Below are 20,436 nucleotides of genomic sequence, written 5' to 3' on the forward strand. Positions count from 1 at the left end.
ATACTTTACGTGGCTCTCGGCCACGCCTGCGGATCACGTGATCCGAGGGCTGACAGACACCTGAGCCTCCTTACCTGATGGAACAGTGGACCGCGGGCACCAGGCAGAGGGGTCTTTACTACAGTTAGGCCTCTCGGTGCCTGAGAGGGGGAGGGCCAGTGGAGGAGAAATGAGCTGGGAACTGTACCGAGTCAGAAGGCAGTCTGTGGAAAGTGGTTCCCATCACTGGATACGTACCTCTTTTTTTTTTGCGCCTTGCCCTGCGTCTTACCGATTTTAGTTGCCCGACCAGGGACAGAACAAATCCCAGCCCTCAGCAGTGAGAGTGGGCGAGTCCTAACAAGTGGACCACTGGGGACATCCCGAGGACGCTGCAGATAGAGCAGACTTGATCCTATCACTGAAGTCTCATCAAAATGGAAATGCTGTCCTGTTAGGGAGACACTTGCCGATTACAAGCCACAAGTACATTTTTTTCTTCTTTGGTGTTTACCGTGAAAAACAGAGTCTGTGCAAATCCCGATGTGTACAGGTTTCTACACCTGCGGCCGGGAACTAGCAGGTAAGCCTGTGTTGAACGTGCAGGCCTGATGCAGCCCAGCGAACCACAGTCAATCTGGTGCATCCTGGCAGGGTCAGACTCCACAGGTAAAGCAGCACACAGGCTACCATCGAAGTGACAAAAGAGCCTGAAAAAACATGGTTTCAGGTGACAAAATTCTAAACCCGCTCATGATTCAACTACGTAATGTAACACAACTTGGCGGGAACGTTTCCATGCATTCCGATTCCATCTGTACCTGCATCACCTTTAGAATAATTTGGTATGTTTTTCAGAACATTTCACCAATCAATCAAAAACTCAAACATATGGAAAAGTATCCTGGTAAAATTCAAAACCAGAAACTCAAAGAAAAGACTGGAAAAAGCTTCGAAATGTCAAAAAAAAATTATTGTATTACAATGAAAACTTAAAAACTTTCAATGGTCAAAATCTTAAAAGAAACCTTCCTAAATTATCAGTAATTTAAATTTTTCATTCAACCATCCTAGGGGGAAAGACTGAATGATCTTGCTATTCCTTTTTTCAGTAAAATACAACATAATTGTTACGTGCAGAAGTTATCAATTAGCTAGAGTAGGCAACCAAAAATGTAGGGAAAAGTATAAAATTGTGGCAAGCACAGAAAAGAACTGTGGGATTTGTCTGAGTTTTGACTTGTTTGTGGTTTTTTAAGCTTTCTAAAATTTCTAAGTTATGACTTCTTTCTCACTGTAAACAATTTCGCTTTGATACTCAATTCTGTGCTATGCTTTTTGAAGAGGGTGTTCCAAATGATGAGTTTCATGTCCCACAAAAGCCGGCTCCTCCCTAGCTGGCCAAGGATGTTTGGATGGGGCAGTTCACTGGGCTATCTCTACTCCCTGTGGTCCTCGCCACCCTTGGAAGGCGCACCTTTGGGAAACCGCGTCTAGAGGGAGCCACTGCCACACCAGACCTGCCTCCCCACCTCTGATCACACCACCCTTCTTCCCCAGTCCTTTCTGCCTCAAAGACCTTCCTAAAGATCTGTCCAGAAACATCTCAAAATAGCACGAGGATGAGTCACAGAGGATCTAAATTTCTAAACAAATACATTCCACAGAATGGATAATCTCCCACTAACCCCTACCCCCCAAGGCATTTACTTCTTAAAGATTTTTCCGTATGTGGGCAGAAGAAAAGCAGGTGATTCTCCTCTAAATAAATTCAAAAAGCCAGTGACAAAAACAAAACTCCACTGGGAATTCCTTGGCAGTCCAGTGGTTAAGACTCACCTTCACTGCAGAGTGCACAGGTTCAGTCCCCAGTCAGGGAACTGCTGCTGCTAAGTCGCTTCAGTCGTGTCCGACTCTGTGCAACCCCATCGGGCTCCCCCGTCCCTGGATCCCACATAACCTGACCCTACCCCGTGAATTAATCTACCCGTATTTTTCTCCCTCTAGTGATGTGGAATGTATATATCCTACTTCAAATATTCTAGATGTTACTTGAAGCTATTTTTTTAAAATCACACTACTAACTATATTTTTCTATTTTTTAAGATCAAAAATTAAACAGGAAGAGGAAAACGCAGGACTTTTACTTTGTCACAACCTCCCTGACTCCCCCATCACCTACTTCTTGGCTTCTGTTCGAGTTCAACCCACCTTTATTATTGCTGCCATTATTACTGAATTACTGTGGAGTTTTTTTTTCATTACATTATCTTCTCTGGCAAGACTTATGACCACTGAATTTTGATTTGTAATCAAATCTATAATTACATACACTTACACTTATGTTTACCTGATTTCAATTCCATGTCCATTTTATTATAAAATAAATCACATTATAAATCATATTATAAATATAAACCACAACTTTCTCCTTCCTAAGTTATTCTAAGTAACCTTTTAGTAAATTGGAATATATCTTTGAAAAAGGGCCCGCCCTACCCCAAGAAAAATTCACAGCTGGTCCTATCAGGAAGATATTCGGTCCAGGTAGCAGCAGGGAAAAAAAAGCGCTCCTTAAAGCATAAGGAAATGTGCTGGCCCTCGTAATTCTTAAGTGCAAAAGCAGGGTGAGCTCCAGAAGGCAGGGTGCTAGGCCTGACTTCTGTACCTTCACAGAACATCTGTTTGATGCCCTCACAAATGAACAGCAATTAGTGTAATTATTTAATTCTTGGTTACAATCTTTCAGCCACAAAACTCTTACCCTCCACTCTATCTTCTGGCAATGGTTCAGTAAAGCCCAAAGTCATCCGGATTCTTCCTCGTTAAGTAACCTCCCCCAGCCCCCTTTCTGACTGGCTGGCTGTGCTGTATTTTATCTTTGAGATCTAAAACTTTCACAAGCACAGTTGCTCTTTCCACTAATTTCATCTTAGCAGAATGAGCCCTTTCAATACACAGAAGCAGCTGTTGTTTTTTCAGCTCAAAGATAGGTTTTTCCATTGTATCTCTGATTACTGCCTCTGTTCTGCTGGTTTGGGTCAGCTTCCTTAGGAACAACTTATTTAGATCAGAGCACTGATTAACTTGCTACATTGGAATGATGTTCTTCCTGCAAATGCATTTAGTATCATTAAGGTTTCTTCCTCTCAGCTCATTCATTTCACTTTATCTCCCTTATCTCCTCTTTCAATCACGTTATTTCAGAGTCTTCCTTGAATTTTATTTAAATTGAACTTTATTTTTTTTAAAAAAGCACAAAGCAGATTCAACCTGAAATTGACTTACAGTTTCTATAATTAGTCTTCCTCAAAAATTACACTTTTCCTCTGCCTCAAAAAGTCTCTCACTGTCGCTTATTTTATCCTGGCAACATGTTGCTTCTTTTGCTTTTTACTTATCATGGAACAAGGATATTCAGGTGCGATTTGTCCTCAAAACGATGGCTGGTACTGCTTAGGAAGCTGAGTTTGGTGGGCTTTTTTTTTCCTTCCAGATCTAAGTCTGTGAGCTGAAGGGCCGAGGCACATCAGGTTGCATCACCCATTTGCGAGTGGTCCAGCTTCTCCGTGAATCGTGTTGCTTCTGTGACCTAGTTTCTGTACATCACTCTCCATCTGGCACGGCTTCTGCTCCGGAGAGTTGGGATGCTCCCACTGCACCGGCGGGGGGGCGGGGGGCGCGACTGTGAGCCGGTGGACCCCCTCTAGTCTTGAGCACACTACAGCTGTCTGTGTCCTCCGGCCTCCAGCTGCTCCGAACACCAAGGCTGCGCGGGGTCCCCCAACCCTGTGCCTGCGGCCCTGCGGCCTCACTCTCCCTGTTCTCCTTGCCATCGGCAGAGCTGAGAGCACATCCTCTTGCACTTCTCCTAACCCTGCACCGAGCCCTTGAGAAGCAGTCAGGAGTCAGCCCCTGGGATCTCTTCACCCTGATTTCAATTCTCACCATTCGGTTTTTCACTGATTTTTTTTCTCTTCCATCACTTCCATCAGAACCTAGTGACCCGACGGGGAGGGGAGGCCGGAAGTCAAACCCCAGCGCTCAAGTCCCGCCTTCCCTCAAGTTTCCAATGATCCTCTTCTCAAGGGTTCTAGCTTCGGAATCCCCCTCCTTTGGGAGGCAGTTACCCTCTAGATAAAAATTTTGTATTACATTTTCTCTTTCACGTTGTTTTTTCCCCATCTGTCTGGACATATTTACAAGTAAGACGCAGCTGTGCGGCTTCCTCTCACACTGGATTAGGTACCTTCCCCCCTCGACTTGCATCCTGAGCGGGAAGGTTCACTGTGTTCAAGTCCCTGGCAGGCTTCACTTTGGGATGAAAAGCTCCCATCACACAGCGGGGGACTAAGCTCAGTTGGGTGCTGGTACCTACTCCGGGAGCCCCCATTCTTCCCCAGAGAATTCCATCTCCATGAAGAAAAGTTTGCCTTATGGCAAAGTGCTATCTCCTCAAAACAAGAAGGGAGAGGTGGGAATTCCCTGGTGGTCCAGCAGTGAGGCACTTCGACGGCTGTGGGCTTGGCTTCGACCCCTGGCCGGGATAAGAGAAGGATCACCCCCGGGGGACGGCCTGAGTCCTCGACCACATCCACAACCACACTCGCTCAGCCCCGGGGCGGCCCAGGAGCCCTTCTGCTCACTCTCAGCCTGCATCCGGTTTTCATCTTCTTGTTGAAAGGTTCCAACTTCTTATCTCTTTCAAAGGTCTGTAGAAAACTCTCCTCTGGTAAAAGGTCCCTCTCCCACTCTCTGCTGCTCTGAGTTTCCTACTGCCTCCTTTTTGAGTGTTTGCTGGGATCTCAGGGGCTTCCCAGGCGGTGCTAGTGGTAAAGACCCTGCCTGCCAACGCGGGAGACTCGAGAGATGTGGGTTCGATCCTTGAGCTGGGAAGATGCCACGGAGAAGGGCATGGCAACCCACTCCAGTACTCTCGCCTGGAGAATCCCAGGGATGGAGGAGCCTGGTCCAAAGGGTGGCGAAGAGTCGGACACGACTGAAGTGAGCTAAGGTGCACGCAGGGTGAACACAGGACAGAAGTCTGGTCTCAGGCATCCGCCGCTGGGATCGCACTTGCCAAGTCTCACTGGATCCCCACTGGGAGATTCTCTGTGCTTTTGTTAAAACATTTCAGTGCAGCTCACTGGGAAAGTCGGCCTCTTGTACCCGTATGTTGGTTTCCAGCGTAAAAATCTTCTACTGATGACGCGGTTCTGCTCTGAGGCAACCACGCAGAGCATTACAAACATTCTAAACCAAGGCTTGAGGACAGCAAGCCTTCAGTGTCGTCCTTCTTCAAATAAAAATGTCAAAAATAACTTTCAGCTTTCTCAATGGGAAGAAAACACATGCCAACTTAAAAACCTTCAAGGCAGCACACAAACCACGCTGTCAACCACGTGACAAAGGTGAGTAAAATCTCTCCAGCCAATCCAGGGCCCCCGCACTCCCAGGCAGAGCGCAGGCGTTCCAGACTGAATCATTCAGGGTGTGGATGAGCTCGGAAAATGGGATCATGCTACAACTCGGAGGAACCTGCTCAGAGAAGGGAGCCAAACACAGACGGCCACGGCCATGGCCACGAAACGTCCAGAACAGGCAAATCCACGGCGGCAGAAGGCAGAAGAGTGGGGCCGAGTAGGGAGGCCTGTGCTAACAGAGATGGCATGCTCTTTCAGGCGATAAAAATGTTCTAAAATTACATGATGGCTGCATAACTTTGTGAATATACTAAAAACCACGAATTGTATGACTCTAAAAGGGTGACTCTTCAGACACAGAAAACAAAGTTGCTACCAAAGAGGGGGAGTAGCAGAGAGGGATGAATGAGGACCTTGGGATTAGCTGATACTAACTAGCATCTATAAAATAAACAACCAAGTCCTCCCGTAGAGCATGAGAGCCCTGTTCACCATCCTGTGATAAACCATGCTGGAAAAGGATATGAAAAACTGTGTAGTAATATATGTATAACTGAATCGCACTGCTGTATACCGGAAACACGCTGTTAATCAACTATACTTCAGTTTTTTGAAAAAGGGGAAAAAAATCAGGACACTTGAAAAAAATAAAGTTTGAAAAAAAATTTTAAACCTAAACAGAATGAAAATAAAAAATAAACTTTTTTAAAAGGATGACAAAATATTATGTAAATCACAGTTCAGTTTCTAAAAAAAAAAGAGAAAAAGAAGAGGTGCCGTAACACCTTCATTGGATCGGTCACTTCAGGAGGGGGGTCTCTGGTGCTACACGGAGCAGCAGACGGATCAGTCGTAAATCTAAGACGCTACCAGACTATTCCTTCCTTTAGCTGCTAAGTGATGCCCGGCTCTTTTGTGACCCCACGGACTACAGCCCGCCAGGCTCCTCTGTCCATGGGATTCTCCAGGCAAGAGAATGGGTGGGTTGCCATCTCCTTCTCTAGGGGATCTTCCCGATTCAGGGACTGAACCTGCATCTCTTACGTCTCCTGCACTGGCAGGCGGGTTCTTTACCACTAAGCCACCTGAAAGTTTAAAAAAACAGCAAAAACTATGACTGAAACTGGGGCAGGACCGAGGTAGAGGAGACTGTGGGAAGTCTCTTGAAGGGTCATTAAAAAAACGCTTCTCTCAGTGGGAGGCAGAAATAGTAATTTGTGAGAACCCAGGAGACCGAACTGTCCAGCGTGTACACAGCAGGGGCCTGAGGGACCGGGCAGAGAGCTCTCCAATTTGTTAAGCAGCACCCATCTCTTGCATCCACTAAAGTGTCACGGGCTTATTTTTCTTATAAAGTTTACACAGCCTTAAGACACTCAACGGTATTTCTATGCTAAATAATAAATATATTTACTACTGATGCCTGAACCTCAGAAATGTAGAGAGATCATCTAAAAACAGAGTACAGAGTTTCAAGGACAAGTCCAGAGCCCACAGCTTAGACGGTCACCATGGAACCCCAGGATTTCTTCACAGGCCTTGCGGGTCTCAAACTGCCCCCAGACAAGACGTCTGCTACAACCAGAAGAAACCTGGGAAATCTGACCTCCATAACATTAAAAAAAAAAAAAAAGAAAATGTTCAAGATGCACAGCATGTGAAAATCACTAGTCTTATGATTACTACAACGATCACAAAAATTATTATTTGGAAACCCATAATCCATTTTCCCCTACCAGGTAAGGTTACACGGTGGCTCATACCATAAAGAATCCGCCTGCGATGCAGGAGACCTGGGTTCGATCCCTGGATCGGGACGATCCCCTGCAGAAGGAAATGGCAACCCACTCCAGTATCCTTGCCTGGAGAATCCCATGGACAGAGGAGCCTGGCGGGCTACAGTCCATAGGGTCGCAGAAGAATCGGACACGACTGAGCGACGAACCCTGGCACGACAGAGCTGATCAGGGACGAGGGCTTTTACAGGAATTATGTGGAATCGGACAAGCAAGTCTGAAATCTAATTTTACTGAACTGCTGATTCTATACTAACTTGCTGTCTGGCAAATGAGTTAAGTATGACTTCTATGGAACAGATCTAAGGAAAGAAAACACCACTCTTTCCCCAGATTGCTGCCCCCTCCATGGGAGCATGAACAGCATTTTGAGGGGTGCCTGCCCCGCTGAAAACACGTCAGCTTTGTGCTATTCAGCAGACCGAGAGGCCTGCTGGACTCCTCGCAGACAGAAGGAGCACTTCAGGGCAGGTCTGGCAGGGAGACTCCTGGAACCAGTCACTGTCTCTCGAATACTTTTACAGAGTGTCACTTTTTTTTTCCCCCCACCCTGTCCTTTCCTTTATTGAATTTTCATACAATGAGTGTGCTATGATCATCACCGGATATACTAACAACAACAGAAAAAGCTACAGCTGGATCCTGTATTAGACTCAGCTGCAGCTCAAGTCTACAAGCGTTTGAAGCCAATAGGAAGGCGAGGAGGGAAGGAGGGAGGAAGAAAAAGACTTGTCCCTGAGAGCTGGAACGTCTGCTCTTCCTCCAAGGTTCTGGCAGCAAAGACATCTCTTCTGTGTTATGTAAATAGTTTGTCTTACTAAGTTTTCCAATTCTAAAGCTCGTTTCTTTGTGAAACCAGGGCCAAATATTAAAACAAACTCCTCAGTATGTTAAGCCAGATAACTAATCACCTCCATATGGGGGTGGGCTAGCCAACCACTGTGCGCGTTGGTTCCAAGTCCGCCCACGCGCATACTCCACTGACATCTGAGCCGGTTAGTAACTCCTTTTGGTTACCAATCTGATCCACATTTACCGAAGAACAAGAAAAATGAATGTGGCTTTGACTTTGAATCAAGCACATGACTTTAACATATAGTTCTTTAAATGACATGAAAGAAACCAAAGCATTCCTCTCTTCTGTTTATATATATGTCATCTAGACTGCAGGATACAAATAACGGTATTAGGCAACCAGCCTGGACTCTTAAAAAGTCATTGTAAAAAACAAAAAGTTGTTTGTTTGTTTTTAAGACTGAGGAGACAGAACTAAATATAAAGTGTAAACCCTGACGGGAACCTGGATGGGTAAGAAAAATAGCTATAAAAGGCGACGTGGGAGCAAACTGGGGAGAGCAGGATTCGACTGGCATGTGAAAGCATGGTGCGGACTTACCGCTGGGCCCTTAAGTGTGGCAACGGTTGTGGTTAAGTAGGAGGCTGTCCTCGGGAGATGAATGCTGTTGAGTATTCAGGAATAAAGTGTCACATTATACATAACTTCCTTTCAGATGGGTTAGCCAAAAAAAAAAAAAAAGGAGTATTAACAGTGTTAAAAGATAAGGCAAACGTGGCAAATGCTAGCAATGAGGGTAACATACATGGATACTGACAACACTATTTCAACTTTTCTGCAGACTCAAAGGTTTTTAAAATAGCAACTTGAGAGAGAAAAGAAACAATAAGTGTACTGCCAATCACCGATTATTCCTAAGCCCAAACCCACAGGATCCGCCCCTCTGCTCTGCTGTGAACGTAAATGGGGGCAAGGGGCGGGCCTCTCTGCTGACTAATGGCTTTAAATGCCTACTGATTGGGATTTGTGATTAATTTTTCAGGACATAATTTCACATGGGCTTTTTCATGTCCATTTTACATATGAGAAGACTGAGACTTAAGGAGATTAAGTAATTGGCACAAAGCCTCAAGGCGGGAGGTACCACAGCTGCAGATATTTGCTTAAAAATGTCAACAGCAAATAACCGGTTCAAATGTTTAAACAAACCTCCCTACTAGACTCAGATTCTCAGAACAAACCACTGATGCCACGGTTGACTATCTTCTGCCTTAAACCGGGGAAACTGTCAGAAACATCTTTCAGTGGCTGACCTGATGGAGCAAATGGGCAAACCCTGGACTCTTAATGCCCAGATTTCACAAGGGAGAAGGGGGCCTCTCCAATCCCCTGGGACTGAGGTTATCAGTGCAGGAGCGCGGTTGCATGGTTCATCCCAACACAGCCGGCCAGGAGGAAGCATGGCCAAGGACAAGGAAGGCCACCCGCCACAGCACCCTGGTTCCAATAAATGGATAAGAGTAATGGTCTCTGGATGGATGATGGATGAGGGGTGGGGTAGTGTAGGGACACTAGGGAACAAGAGCTTCAATAAAACAAGCAAAAACAGCCTCAAAATGAAGGGTTTATACTAACAGAATCCTCTCCAGCACTTGGGGAAGGTGATCAGGTTAGCTTTTACCACCCGAGCTTGGTCTTTCATCTCTAGTGGACGCTGGACGGGCCCTGGCTGTCAACTTACAGCTCTTTTAATTAAGGAAATGGTTCTCCTGTCAAATCTGTTCCTGAAATTCCCAGTCGCCAATCTGTTTGATTGCTAAAACCAAGAAAAAACTGCCCAAGCCAAGCTCATGAGATTAGAGAAGCTTCTGGGCGTTCCCTCTCCGAAGGGACACAGCTGCGGCCAGCAACCACCCACCCGGAGGGCAGTGGGCCAGGGCGCACCCCTGACTCAGGGCTCCCGGGCAGGCCTGCCGCAGATCGGGCGCTGGAAGGACTAGGTGAAGCAGACTTTCCTCTCAAGGGTGCAATGCTTTTTACCCTACCCCCAAATTTTCAAACCCCTGGAAAAGAGAATGGCACCCCACTCCAGTACTCCTGCCTGGAGAACGCCATGGACAGAGGAGCCTGGAAGGCTACAGTCCGTGGGGCTTCGGAGTCGGACACGACTGAGCGACTGACACACGCGCACAAATTTTCACCAACAGAAAAGGGAGACAGAATTTCGAATGGAGAAGCAGCCAGAGCACTTCTGAGGGGCTTTCTCAGCGCTGCACGCGGGCGAGCCTGCTCTGTGCAGAAGCCGTGGCACCGGCCTCAGATGCGCCCCCCCCCCCGGGGGCGGGGTGCAGAAGGGAGGTCCCCGCAGGGCCCAGAGACTGAAATCCTGAAGCCAAGCACCTCAGCGCTGACAGAAGCAGAGCCCCCTGGGAAGCATCTTGGCTTATGTTCTTTCCAGATTAAAAAATAGTAATAATAATTATGTTCTGCACGTCCGGCCAAAGAACCGGGCATCTGGGAGGCAGAACCACCACGGGGGCTGCCAGATGGGCGTGGGACCCGCACGCGCTCCCTCGGGCTGCCCCGCTGGCAGGAATGTTCTTGTGAGCAAGATTCAGAGCCCCTCAGGACCAGTCTGACCTGAGGAAGGAGGGAAGAAGGCATGTGACTTTGTGTCAAAAACATCACAGTAACCATCTGACGGGCACAGAGCTTAATCTCGATTTTCAATGAAAAGGCTCAAGCTCCAGAAACGGCGCATCTTGGGGGAGCCCACGGCAGACACTCTGTGATTCCTGGGGACAGGCAATGTTTCAGAAGAACACTCACCCGACATTAATATTCCTGTTACGCAGGCGATGAAAGGCATCATTTTATTCTCAAGACGGTTCTCGCCCTCTGAGTGCATCACACACTGCATCAAAGTCTGTGGCCACTTGTCCTCCCACACTCGGGAAATACAGCCTCATCGTGTGAACAGGCCAAACATTGAAAAGTCACTGAAATCCTCCTGTTTTCCCATACTCTAACACACACAGAAATGAACTCATCTGCCTGTCTCAATTCAAAAAAATTTTAATCTAATTACTGCAACTTGGAAAAGGACATTCTTGATCGCTTTATTTCCTCTCTGAAGAGCTCAAAGGAAGTCCTGTCTTCTAACAGAATATTAAATGGCCGATGCCTGCCGCTTCTGACTGCTGTGTTTAAAAAAAAATCCTTCTGTGTTAAAATAAATGTAGTCATAAGGATGTGCCAAACGAAACTGTTAATGGATTTACGAGCATGTGAAAATAGATTTTGTTTTATTCAATGTAGGAGAAAAGTGTTCATCTCAGAAAGAAAGTATAACCTAGCCCAGTTCTTAAAGGGATAAATATATATACCCAGCGAACACGCATGGGAGAGAGATGTTTCCCCTGGGCCCTCAGTGGCCAAGACAAGATCCTTACTCTTGATAAATAAGAGAATGAAACTTGCCTGCTGCTCCAGCCAGCATCAGGCGACCTTTCGGCCCCTGGCTCCGCCACCTCTCCACAGCCCAAAACAAGGTAGGTATTTACAGTCCCACGAGACGGGACACGTGGAGACGGGACACGTGGAGACGGGAGGGGAGAGGGCCCTCCTGTGTCCCAGCAACTCCACCGAGAGCCCGGCAGACCATCCTCAGCCTGAGGGCCTGGAACTGAACAGATTTGAGGGGTACCGTGAATACAGGTTGGCCACCACCCGGGCCCGACAAAGGCCACAGCAAGAGGAGGAACTGTTTCCTCCTTGAGTATTCCTCCAAGAAGGAAAACAGTCTCCCCAAAAGTCCCCCTGCCAACTGCCCCTCACAGCTCATGCTGAACTTGGCTTCTATATCCTTCCTTCAGTAAGGAAAACGGGATTACCTTTACCGGTTTAGACGGCTTAAGCAAATCAGGGTTGTTAAGCAAGGAAGAAAGGGAGGATTTACTTGGGATACGGAGCGAAATGGGCTGCTACAGACTCCAACTCTGCCCTACAGACGGCCAGCCTGCACGCGGTGGGCAGCAGAGAAACAACCCAGTTGACCTGCCCTTCCCCTGCTGCCCCAAAATGTCTAGGTCCTGTTTTCTAGTTTAAAATCAAGGGTTGTTATTTAAAAGTTACATGTTACAGAAAGCAAAAATTTTTTAAATACTTTCAAAAGCCTATGCGGCCACCCTAGCACTAAATCAACTAGACAAACAGCTAAATAGTGACTGCTTTAATGAAGCCTCACATTATCAAATTGTGGTTTTAAAGAACTTCCAGAATGTAAAATAAATGCAATCCAGATGTTCTCTGAAAAAAAAAAAAAAAATGAAAACAAGATTGTTTTTACTTCATAGCAACCAAATAGGTCAACCCATTTCCTCCTTCATAGAATTCTCAGAGGACCACAAACTCCACTTGAAGAGCATGCATTTCATATGCATCTGTCCAGAGAAAAAGGAAGCTCTGCCGTCCAAGATAAACGGAGGATATTATATGTTCCCATGAAAGTGAATTTGAAAACTGCAGTAAGACTGTGTCTACATGTTGCCAAACATCTGGATGAAAACCGGAAAAAAAAAATCGCTATTAGCCAGATATTGGGAAATACTTTCCAATTATCATTAAAATGCCCAGTTTTATAGCAAACTGCCATTTTTTATAGCAAACTGCCATTTTTATTAATTACAGGAATAAGTTGCTCAAAGAAGAGAACAATAATTTTTAAAAATTGCCCTGCTACGAGTTTAAGACAGGAACTTATTTCTCACTATTTGAACAGTGATCCTGGTGACATTAAGTCAGCAAAGAGAGTAAATTTGCTCTAGCAAAGTAAATCACAAAATATTCTTAGCCAACTGAATTGACTCAGGTGAGTCTTTTCTAATATTTACAGAAAACTGAAAGACATTTACCCAAAATAAATACTTGCTGAATTGTCTCCAGTCACAGTACAAAACACGACAGGACCTCATGTCGGTTCTATCATGCCGACTGGGAGGCTGACATTAACTGTAAAAAGTCAACAAGCTTGATTAACTTCAAAATCAGGATGGAGGGTGGTTAAGTCTTAACCCAGTGGTTAAGACTCCACGCTTCCACCTCAAGGGGTGTGAGTTCAATCCCTGGTCAGGGAACCAGGATCCCACGGGCCACATGGCCAAGGGAAAAAAAAAAAAAATCAGGCTGGAGAATCATGTATTTTTCTACTCTCATTTAAATGATTTACTGTTTCCCCACAAGTTTGAAATATTTAATATGCTTCATGCAGCTTTTGGGATACTATGGTAAAATCTATTTTTTCATTTCATTTCACTTCAGAAGTTTTAACAATCCTCTATTACAAACTGATAAACCTGCATCCTGAAGGATGTGCCAATAACTTTAAGAAAACAATTTCTCTCTCCCAAAGTTATTTATAGTAAGAGTGGTAGTGCGCAAACAGCGTTACTACTCTAACTCGCCTGATGGATTACTCCTGGTCCTCTGTCAGCAGGATTTACTTGAGAAATGCTTACCTTTCTCATCCTAAGCTCCCCTCCCTTCTGTTCTCATCACACAGCAAACTTCTAGGAAGGGCCACAGCCCAGGCTACTCCTCCACGAGGTAAAATCTCTCCCGTTCACTTTTAGCCCTCTCCGGTCTAAAGTTATCAAACCCTGTAGACACGTGCCCACTCTCATTTCAGTCCACCTCTCATTCAGGCCTGGGCTCCCCTGGTGGCTCAGATGGTGAAGCGTCTGCCTGCAATGCGGGAGAATCCCCTGGAGAAGGAGACGGCAACCCACTCCAGTACTCTTGCCTGGAAAACTCCATGGACAGAGAAGCCTGGGAGACGGCAGCCCATGGGGTCGCAGAGTCGGACAAGCTACGGGGCGCCTTCCCTGCACTTCAGCCAGCGCAGCTGGCCACTCACTGCTTCTGCTGCAAGCGCCCCTGCAACTCCACGCGGCCTTCAGGCTGCGCCTGACTTCGCTGGCTACTCTTTCTCGGCCTCCTGTACTGGGCTGTCTGCAGTCCTGGGATTTTCCTTCTCTCTCAATTCTCTCTAAGTGATCTCACTCATCCATTCCCATGAATTAAAATGAGTTTAAATCTTCCTAGCAGACTACACAGCTAAGCATCTTCTTACCATCTCTACCAGGACATCTCAACAAACAGGTCCGATTTTAAACACCAAAACGGAACTCCTGAGACTGTTTCCAGTAAAACCTGACCAGCTTGTTGCAGACAACCCTTCTGCCAAAAAACAACTAAAAAAGCTGAGTACATTGTAAGAACTAACTGTGTGAAGGTATCAGAGGACCTAGGAGGCCAGGATCCCACAGAGAAGGTGCAGCTTCCTCCTCAAGACACTTGCCAATTCAGGCAGAGAGTTACAGGCCAAGAAGCTGGGCAGAGACAAGCAGTTAAGAATCTGAGGTCAGCAGAATCTCCAGCAGTCTGATGGGACTGGGAGACCAAATTAGAACTCAGGGGCTGCCAAGCAGAAGAGGCGCTGGTAAACACCCCCGAGCCTGCAGCTGGAACCCCCGAAGAGCCATGCCCTGGGAGAGGGGTAACCACAGGGGGACCAACCCTCACGGTTCCAAAGTGGTATTTCCCTATCCTAACTGCCCGCCAGAAGCCTCTCTAGAGGAAGACAAGTCTCAAACTACCCCTACCACTTTTCATACCCATCATCCAGAATTTAAGTAGAGCTTAACAGGCAATCTAGAATCTCACAGGATGCCCAAATGTTTATCAGATGCCTATAACTGATTAATACAGAAAGTCACTGACAAGATGAAAGTTTTTCATAGAAAACTGGTATCTAAAAAAAAAATCAAGAACACTGGAAAGGGCAATGACTGAAATTAAGAATTTAACACAGATCAGACAGAGATGAAGAAAGGATTAACGCACTGGAATGTAGGTCAGGAGAAAATTACGCAGAGTGAAGCATGGAGAGATCAAAAGGATGAAGAATAGGAAACACGTCAAAGAGATATAAGGACATAATGAAGAGGTAATTAGTGTCCCAGAGGAGAAGAGACAGGACATACAGCCAAAATAATAAACGTGGAGACAGACGCTAAGACTTCTCCAAATCTAATTTAAGAGTAAGTCGTGTCACTGCCCTACCAAAAAGAAGAACCACCACCGATTCCAATAAGGACCAATTCCAAGAAAACCTCCTCTGGACACTGCACGAAAACCTGACACAACTAAGAACCAAAGGCAGAGAGAAAAATCTTAAAAAGCAGCCCAAGGGGAGGGGAGAGACACGCCACCCTCAACAAAACAAGCCTGATACAGCCGACTGCTCAACAGAAGCGACGGGAGGCAGAAAGCAATGACTCGACCCACCAAAGCATGGCCAGGAATTAACCAGCTAACCCACAACTGCATACCCAGAAACACTGTCCTTCAAAAGTGAAAGCAAAATAATGACACCTTGGACCAAAGAAAAAAAAGAAACAAGAGGACCCTCCAAACAGTCTTCTCTCAAGACTCGCCCTTCTCGTGAAGCTGCAGCACCACCTTCGGGCACAGGGGCCGGAAGCCGAGGGCTCCCCTTCGGCTTCTGCAGTTTCTTCTCCTTTAACCTGCAAGCTGCCGGTGCCTTCTTCTGATTCTCCAAAATACATCTAGCAAAGCCATGCAGACTAAAACAACACATCCTTTCTTACCCAGGAGACGGCAAGACATTTTAAAAGTCTCACAAGTGGCAAGAGCTGATTAGAATACTGATAATACGCCTAGTGAGAAAGGAACCTGCCAACATCTGGGGAAACAGAGAGCATACCTATAACCCACAGCTGCGATACTTGCGAGGAACTTTCACACGCTCGTAAATGGAGATGAGCACCCGCTTAGTGCTGTTTGTAACGATACAAACCTAAGGTGACAGACAGTCCAAGTGCAGGCTGAGAGAGAGAACAGGTAAACAGGGTCTCTATGTAACAGCGTGGATCGCCTCTAACTGGAGCTGCAGAACGCTGCATGCAGCACAATGACATTTTTGATAGTTTTTAAACCAAAAAACAGATGCACGCATTGCTTGTGGGCACACACACATACGTGTTCAAGCGTGAGAACCATTCCGGGGGGGCCCACATCACATTCATCATGGTTGCCTCGAGGAAGTACAAAAGGCAGGCAGGGAGCCACAACTGCTCGACAAAACCGAGTTCCACTCACTCAGCTCATGAACAAGTATTTCCTGGTGGCCTGTTACACACAGTGGCCCAGGTCTTGGAGACACAGTGGCGGATAAAGGCAGACCACAGTCCTGCCTTCACAGAACTCACCTTCTGAGAAAGACGACGCCAACTATGAACAGGATGGGAGCAGGTGAGGAATGATAAAAGCCAAGCAGGAAAAAGGCGGCTGCAAAAGGGGGCAGGGAGATGCCGCTTACCACAGGCGGGTCGAGGAAGACCTCTGCGGAAAGGAGACACGGGAACAGAAGCCGGAAGGAAGGAAGCCAGGGCGTGCCCAGCCATCCAAGGGGAGACCATGCGGGAAGAGCAGGGGCTGGGGGCGCTCGGAACCGCCAGGAGACCGGTGAGGGGACACAGGTGAGGGGACGCGTCCATGGTGGAGAGAGGGCAAGGACAGGCCAAGAGAAGAGTAGTCTTTATGTTTTTAAAGGGTTATCAGCAATTCCCAGGTGACTCAGTGGTAAAGAATCACCTGCCAGGCAGAGATGCAGGTTCGATCCCTGGGTGGGAAGGATCCCCTGGGGAAGGGAACGGCCAATCCACTCCATTATTCCTGCCTGGGAAATCCCACAGACAGAGGAGCCTGGTGGGCTACAGTCTATGGCACCACAGAGAGTCAGACACGACAACCACCACCAGGGCTACCAAGGAGAGTTCTCGAGAGCCCATGTGTGGTGCACACAGCTGCAAACGCCTCCGGTCGGGCCTCCTGGAGGAAAAGCGTGCAGCCCCCCGCCGAGGGCTCGGGCACCCCTGACCGCAGGTCCTGGATGCAGGCAGCAAAGGGCTCTGGGATAACCGAGGACAGCGCGGACGTGGAGAGGAGCGACACGACCTCTGGCTGCCAGACGCCAAGGACAGCATCAGGGAGGACGGAGCACTAAGGGAGGGCTAAGGCAGCAGAAGGGGAGGCCGGCGCCGCGACCCCGCCCGAGCGACCGAGGCACGGCGCTGCCCGGCGCGGAGGTGAGACACGCGCCTGAAATGCCATCCTTGTGTTTTGTAAAGACCTGGAATCAGGCGACAGGACACGGAACGCCTACTACCTGAACCCTGGGGGACGGGAACACAAGTGTCACTGCTTTCTGTGCGTCGCCTTCACTCCCACCACACGACCCGCCTCACCTCACCTGGGGCCGGGCCCTGGTCCTCGCCGCCCATCCTCCCCTCCGGCACAGGGCAGTGTCCAGCGGTGAAGGGCAAGGCCTCTGGAACCAGCACGCCAGGGTTCGAGGCCCGGCTCCACCACTTGCTAGCTGCGGCGGCTGAACCAGGTTACCTGGCTTCCCTGTGCCTCCACGGTTTCCCTTTTCATCCATAAACGGTGCTGACGTTAAGTCCCTACCAGGTTTATTGCGCAACATAAATAGGTTAAGATCCGTAAGGCAGGCGGGGCAGAACCGGACACGGAGGCCATTCTGTAAACATTAGCTACAATTATTTAAACATAAATCAAATGTCATTCCCCAGGTTGAAACCCTTCCTTGGCTTCATGCACTTCAAATAAAATGTGAATTCCTTACCTACTCTAACTGCCAGACACATCCCAGTTCCCTCTCTGCTCACACCACACAGGGCAGCTTTGGGCCCTCTGCTGGCCAGGCCCTGGACCCCTTCAGGCCACCCCTGAAAGAGTTTTCTCCCCAGGAGGCCGCCTGCCCCTACGCCATCCACCCCACCGACCTGCTCCTGCCCCCAGCCCACTCACCCCCAACCTCTCACCCTCCTACACTTCCTTTCACACACCAGCATAATCTGCAAGGACTTGATACATCTGTTGACATTTTTCATCAGTCTCCCATCTAAACAAAAGTCTCAGGAATGCAGGAAATTCAGCTGCTTTACTCATCATATTCACCCTTTCGCACAGGACCGGGCATTGGCAGGGACAGTATCGATGTCTGCGGAATAACTGTTCTAGTACTGTGAAGGCACCCATCGAGCCACTTTTGAAGCATTCAAAAGAAAGCGGTTAATTTCTTATGCATAGGCTGAAAAACAAGTAATGTATTCCACAACCTTCTACATGCTATCCTGACATTTTAATACAGCAAAACTCTACAAGATAGTGAAGCATTATGCGGTGCACCCGAAACTGATGTAACATTGTATGGAAACAACTATGTTTCCACCGCAAACTTTCTCTCAACAAAGGGCGTTTCCTTCCCAGTGTACTATTTTTCTGTGAAACTGGTTTCCAGTTTGGGAAACAATGGAGATGGACAAGCTAAAAAGGCACAGAGAGAGGTTTCGGTTTCCCTGCCTCCATCAGCCTCCCCACCAGGTAACCACTGTTAGGAGTTCCCTGTTGAGCCTTCCTGAGAATTTTCATGCAAGCACTTCCTTTCTGCCCCCTTTTGGAAAACGGAAATGGTAACAAACAATGCACATTTGCTTACACTTTGCTTTTATAACTTAGCAAAAGGTTCGGAAGTCTTTGCCCATCGGTTCCTAAGGAACCTCCTCAATCCTTTCTATAGCCTCACATCTTCACTTGCCATCTGGGTATACAACCTGCAACACACCCTCAGGTTATTCCCTATCTTTTACTATTACAAGCCGCACAGTGAATAATCCTGTATCTCACACATGTAAAAACACATGTTAAATTCCTGAACCCGCATTGCTGCCTCCAAGGATATGTGTGTGTGCATGCTCAGTGACCCCATGGACTGTAGCCCTCCAGGCTCCTCTGTCCATGGGATTCTTCAGGCAAAAATACTGGAGTGGGTTGCCGTTTCCTCCTCCAGGGGGTTTTCCCGACCCGAGGATTGAACCCGCATCTCCTGCACTGGCAGGCAGGCTCTTCAGCACAGTGGTAAGCTGATGCATCTCTTTTGGGCCCACCCAGAGAAAACCTCTAAGGAGCTGAAGGAGAGGGAATTTAAAACAGGGGGTTGGTTACACATGTGACAGAAAAGCCAAGGATCATACAGGAAATAGTGAGACGACGCAGAGATCAGCAAGAGGAACAAGCGGCCAGCATCTCTGCACTGGAGGGTCAGAGGAAGGATGGCTTTCCAGCTCAGGGGTCAATAGGCAGGAGCTGGAGCCAAAAGCAGACCAGCCGCTGGACACACGGCCGGAGGCATAAGGAGGGGCCGGATGATAACCGGGCGCCTCCCTGGGCTCCCGCCATCGGGTCACCCACCGGCGCCTCCTACCGGCCAAACCGCGCCCGAGGAGATGAGCCCCGCGGCGGGGCGCAGGCCAAGCGATGGGTCCACACCCACCAAACCCTGGCCGGCGCTGCCCCCTTAAGAGCAGAACCTGATGGATACTCTGGCCCACAGATGGTTTCAGGTGTGGGGGTTATCGCTCGTCTGACAAGCGGAATCCGGGATCTCAACCTGGTCTTAATTTATGTGAGTTTTATTGAAGGAGGTGGAGCAGCTATTCCCCTAAAGCGCACATCTCACTCCTATGTACACCGGCTGCGGGACGGGGCGGGCGTGGGGGGCTGGCAGAGGGAGAGGCAAGCCCAGGAAAGTTCTTCACTTCATCTGCCACAGATGGTCCACGCAGGAAGTTCAATCAGACGGTTCCCAAACTGAGCCTTAGGATGGTGGCAACCAGCCAGACGAGCCAGGCACCTTCCAAATACAGACGCGTCTCAAGAACTGGTCGAGATCTGAAAGGCAACAGGGCCCCCAAAGGAATCAAAAATACCTTAATGCACTCAACGCACGGTTATAAATAACAATGTGCTCTTGTCTTCCAGTACCCCCTACGTGTTCCTCCTTAGAAGGGCCTTCCAGCCATTCCTGCCACATCCTCTCTCTCCTTATCCTGCGTTTAAAGGACAAATAATGCCTTGGAGGAAAACTTCAACGATCCAAACAGCAAGCAGGAGTCTCCTGTGAAGTCTCCTAACCCGACCAAGATATTAGCAAAGAAGATATTTTAAATCCTTTTGCCTCTGGCGTGACTACTGTTTGAATAGATTATTTACCCTCTCTTGTAAACAAGCTGAAACTGACTTCCCCATATACAGTTCAAAGTTCTGTACTACACTCTTAAAAATAGGCCAAAAAACCTTACGTTTGCAAATGATTGGCACGAGAAATTATTCTCTTCAAAAGAGCTGAACTTCAGTTTTAAAAACAAGAATTTTAAAGCGAAGCAATTTTTTTTAGAAATCTAAATGGTGATTAAAAAAAAACTAGCGAACTGTAAAGAGTTATGTTAACTTCAAAATCCCCATCAATACAATATAAGCATACCAAATTTATATAATA

At 47.5% G+C, this 20,436-nt stretch overlaps 1 protein-coding gene across 5 annotated transcripts in view; it reads right to left on the reverse strand.

Annotated features, from left to right (window-relative positions):
* The window catches only part of CYTH3 (cytohesin 3), a 69,898-nt gene that overhangs the window by 47,040 nt on the left and 2,422 nt on the right, over nucleotides 1-20,436 (reverse strand). For 3 of the 5 annotated variants that reach the window (XM_060405725.1, XM_060405724.1, XM_060405723.1), the window contains exon 1: nucleotides 10,824-11,164. The exons of 1 other annotated variant lie outside the window; for it this stretch is intronic. In XM_060405725.1, coding sequence (XP_060261708.1) covers nucleotides 10,824-10,914 — 91 coding nt within the window. In that variant the 5' untranslated portion in view covers nucleotides 10,915-11,164. Of the gene's footprint in view, nucleotides 1-10,823; nucleotides 11,165-17,328; nucleotides 19,830-20,436 lie in introns of those variants that run through there. One more of the 5 variants, XM_060405726.1, reaches the window with a different exon arrangement.

The sequence above is a fragment of the Ovis aries genome, chromosome 24, assembly GCF_016772045.2.
Source record: "Ovis aries strain OAR_USU_Benz2616 breed Rambouillet chromosome 24, ARS-UI_Ramb_v3.0, whole genome shotgun sequence".
NCBI lineage: Eukaryota > Metazoa > Chordata > Mammalia > Artiodactyla > Bovidae > Ovis > Ovis aries.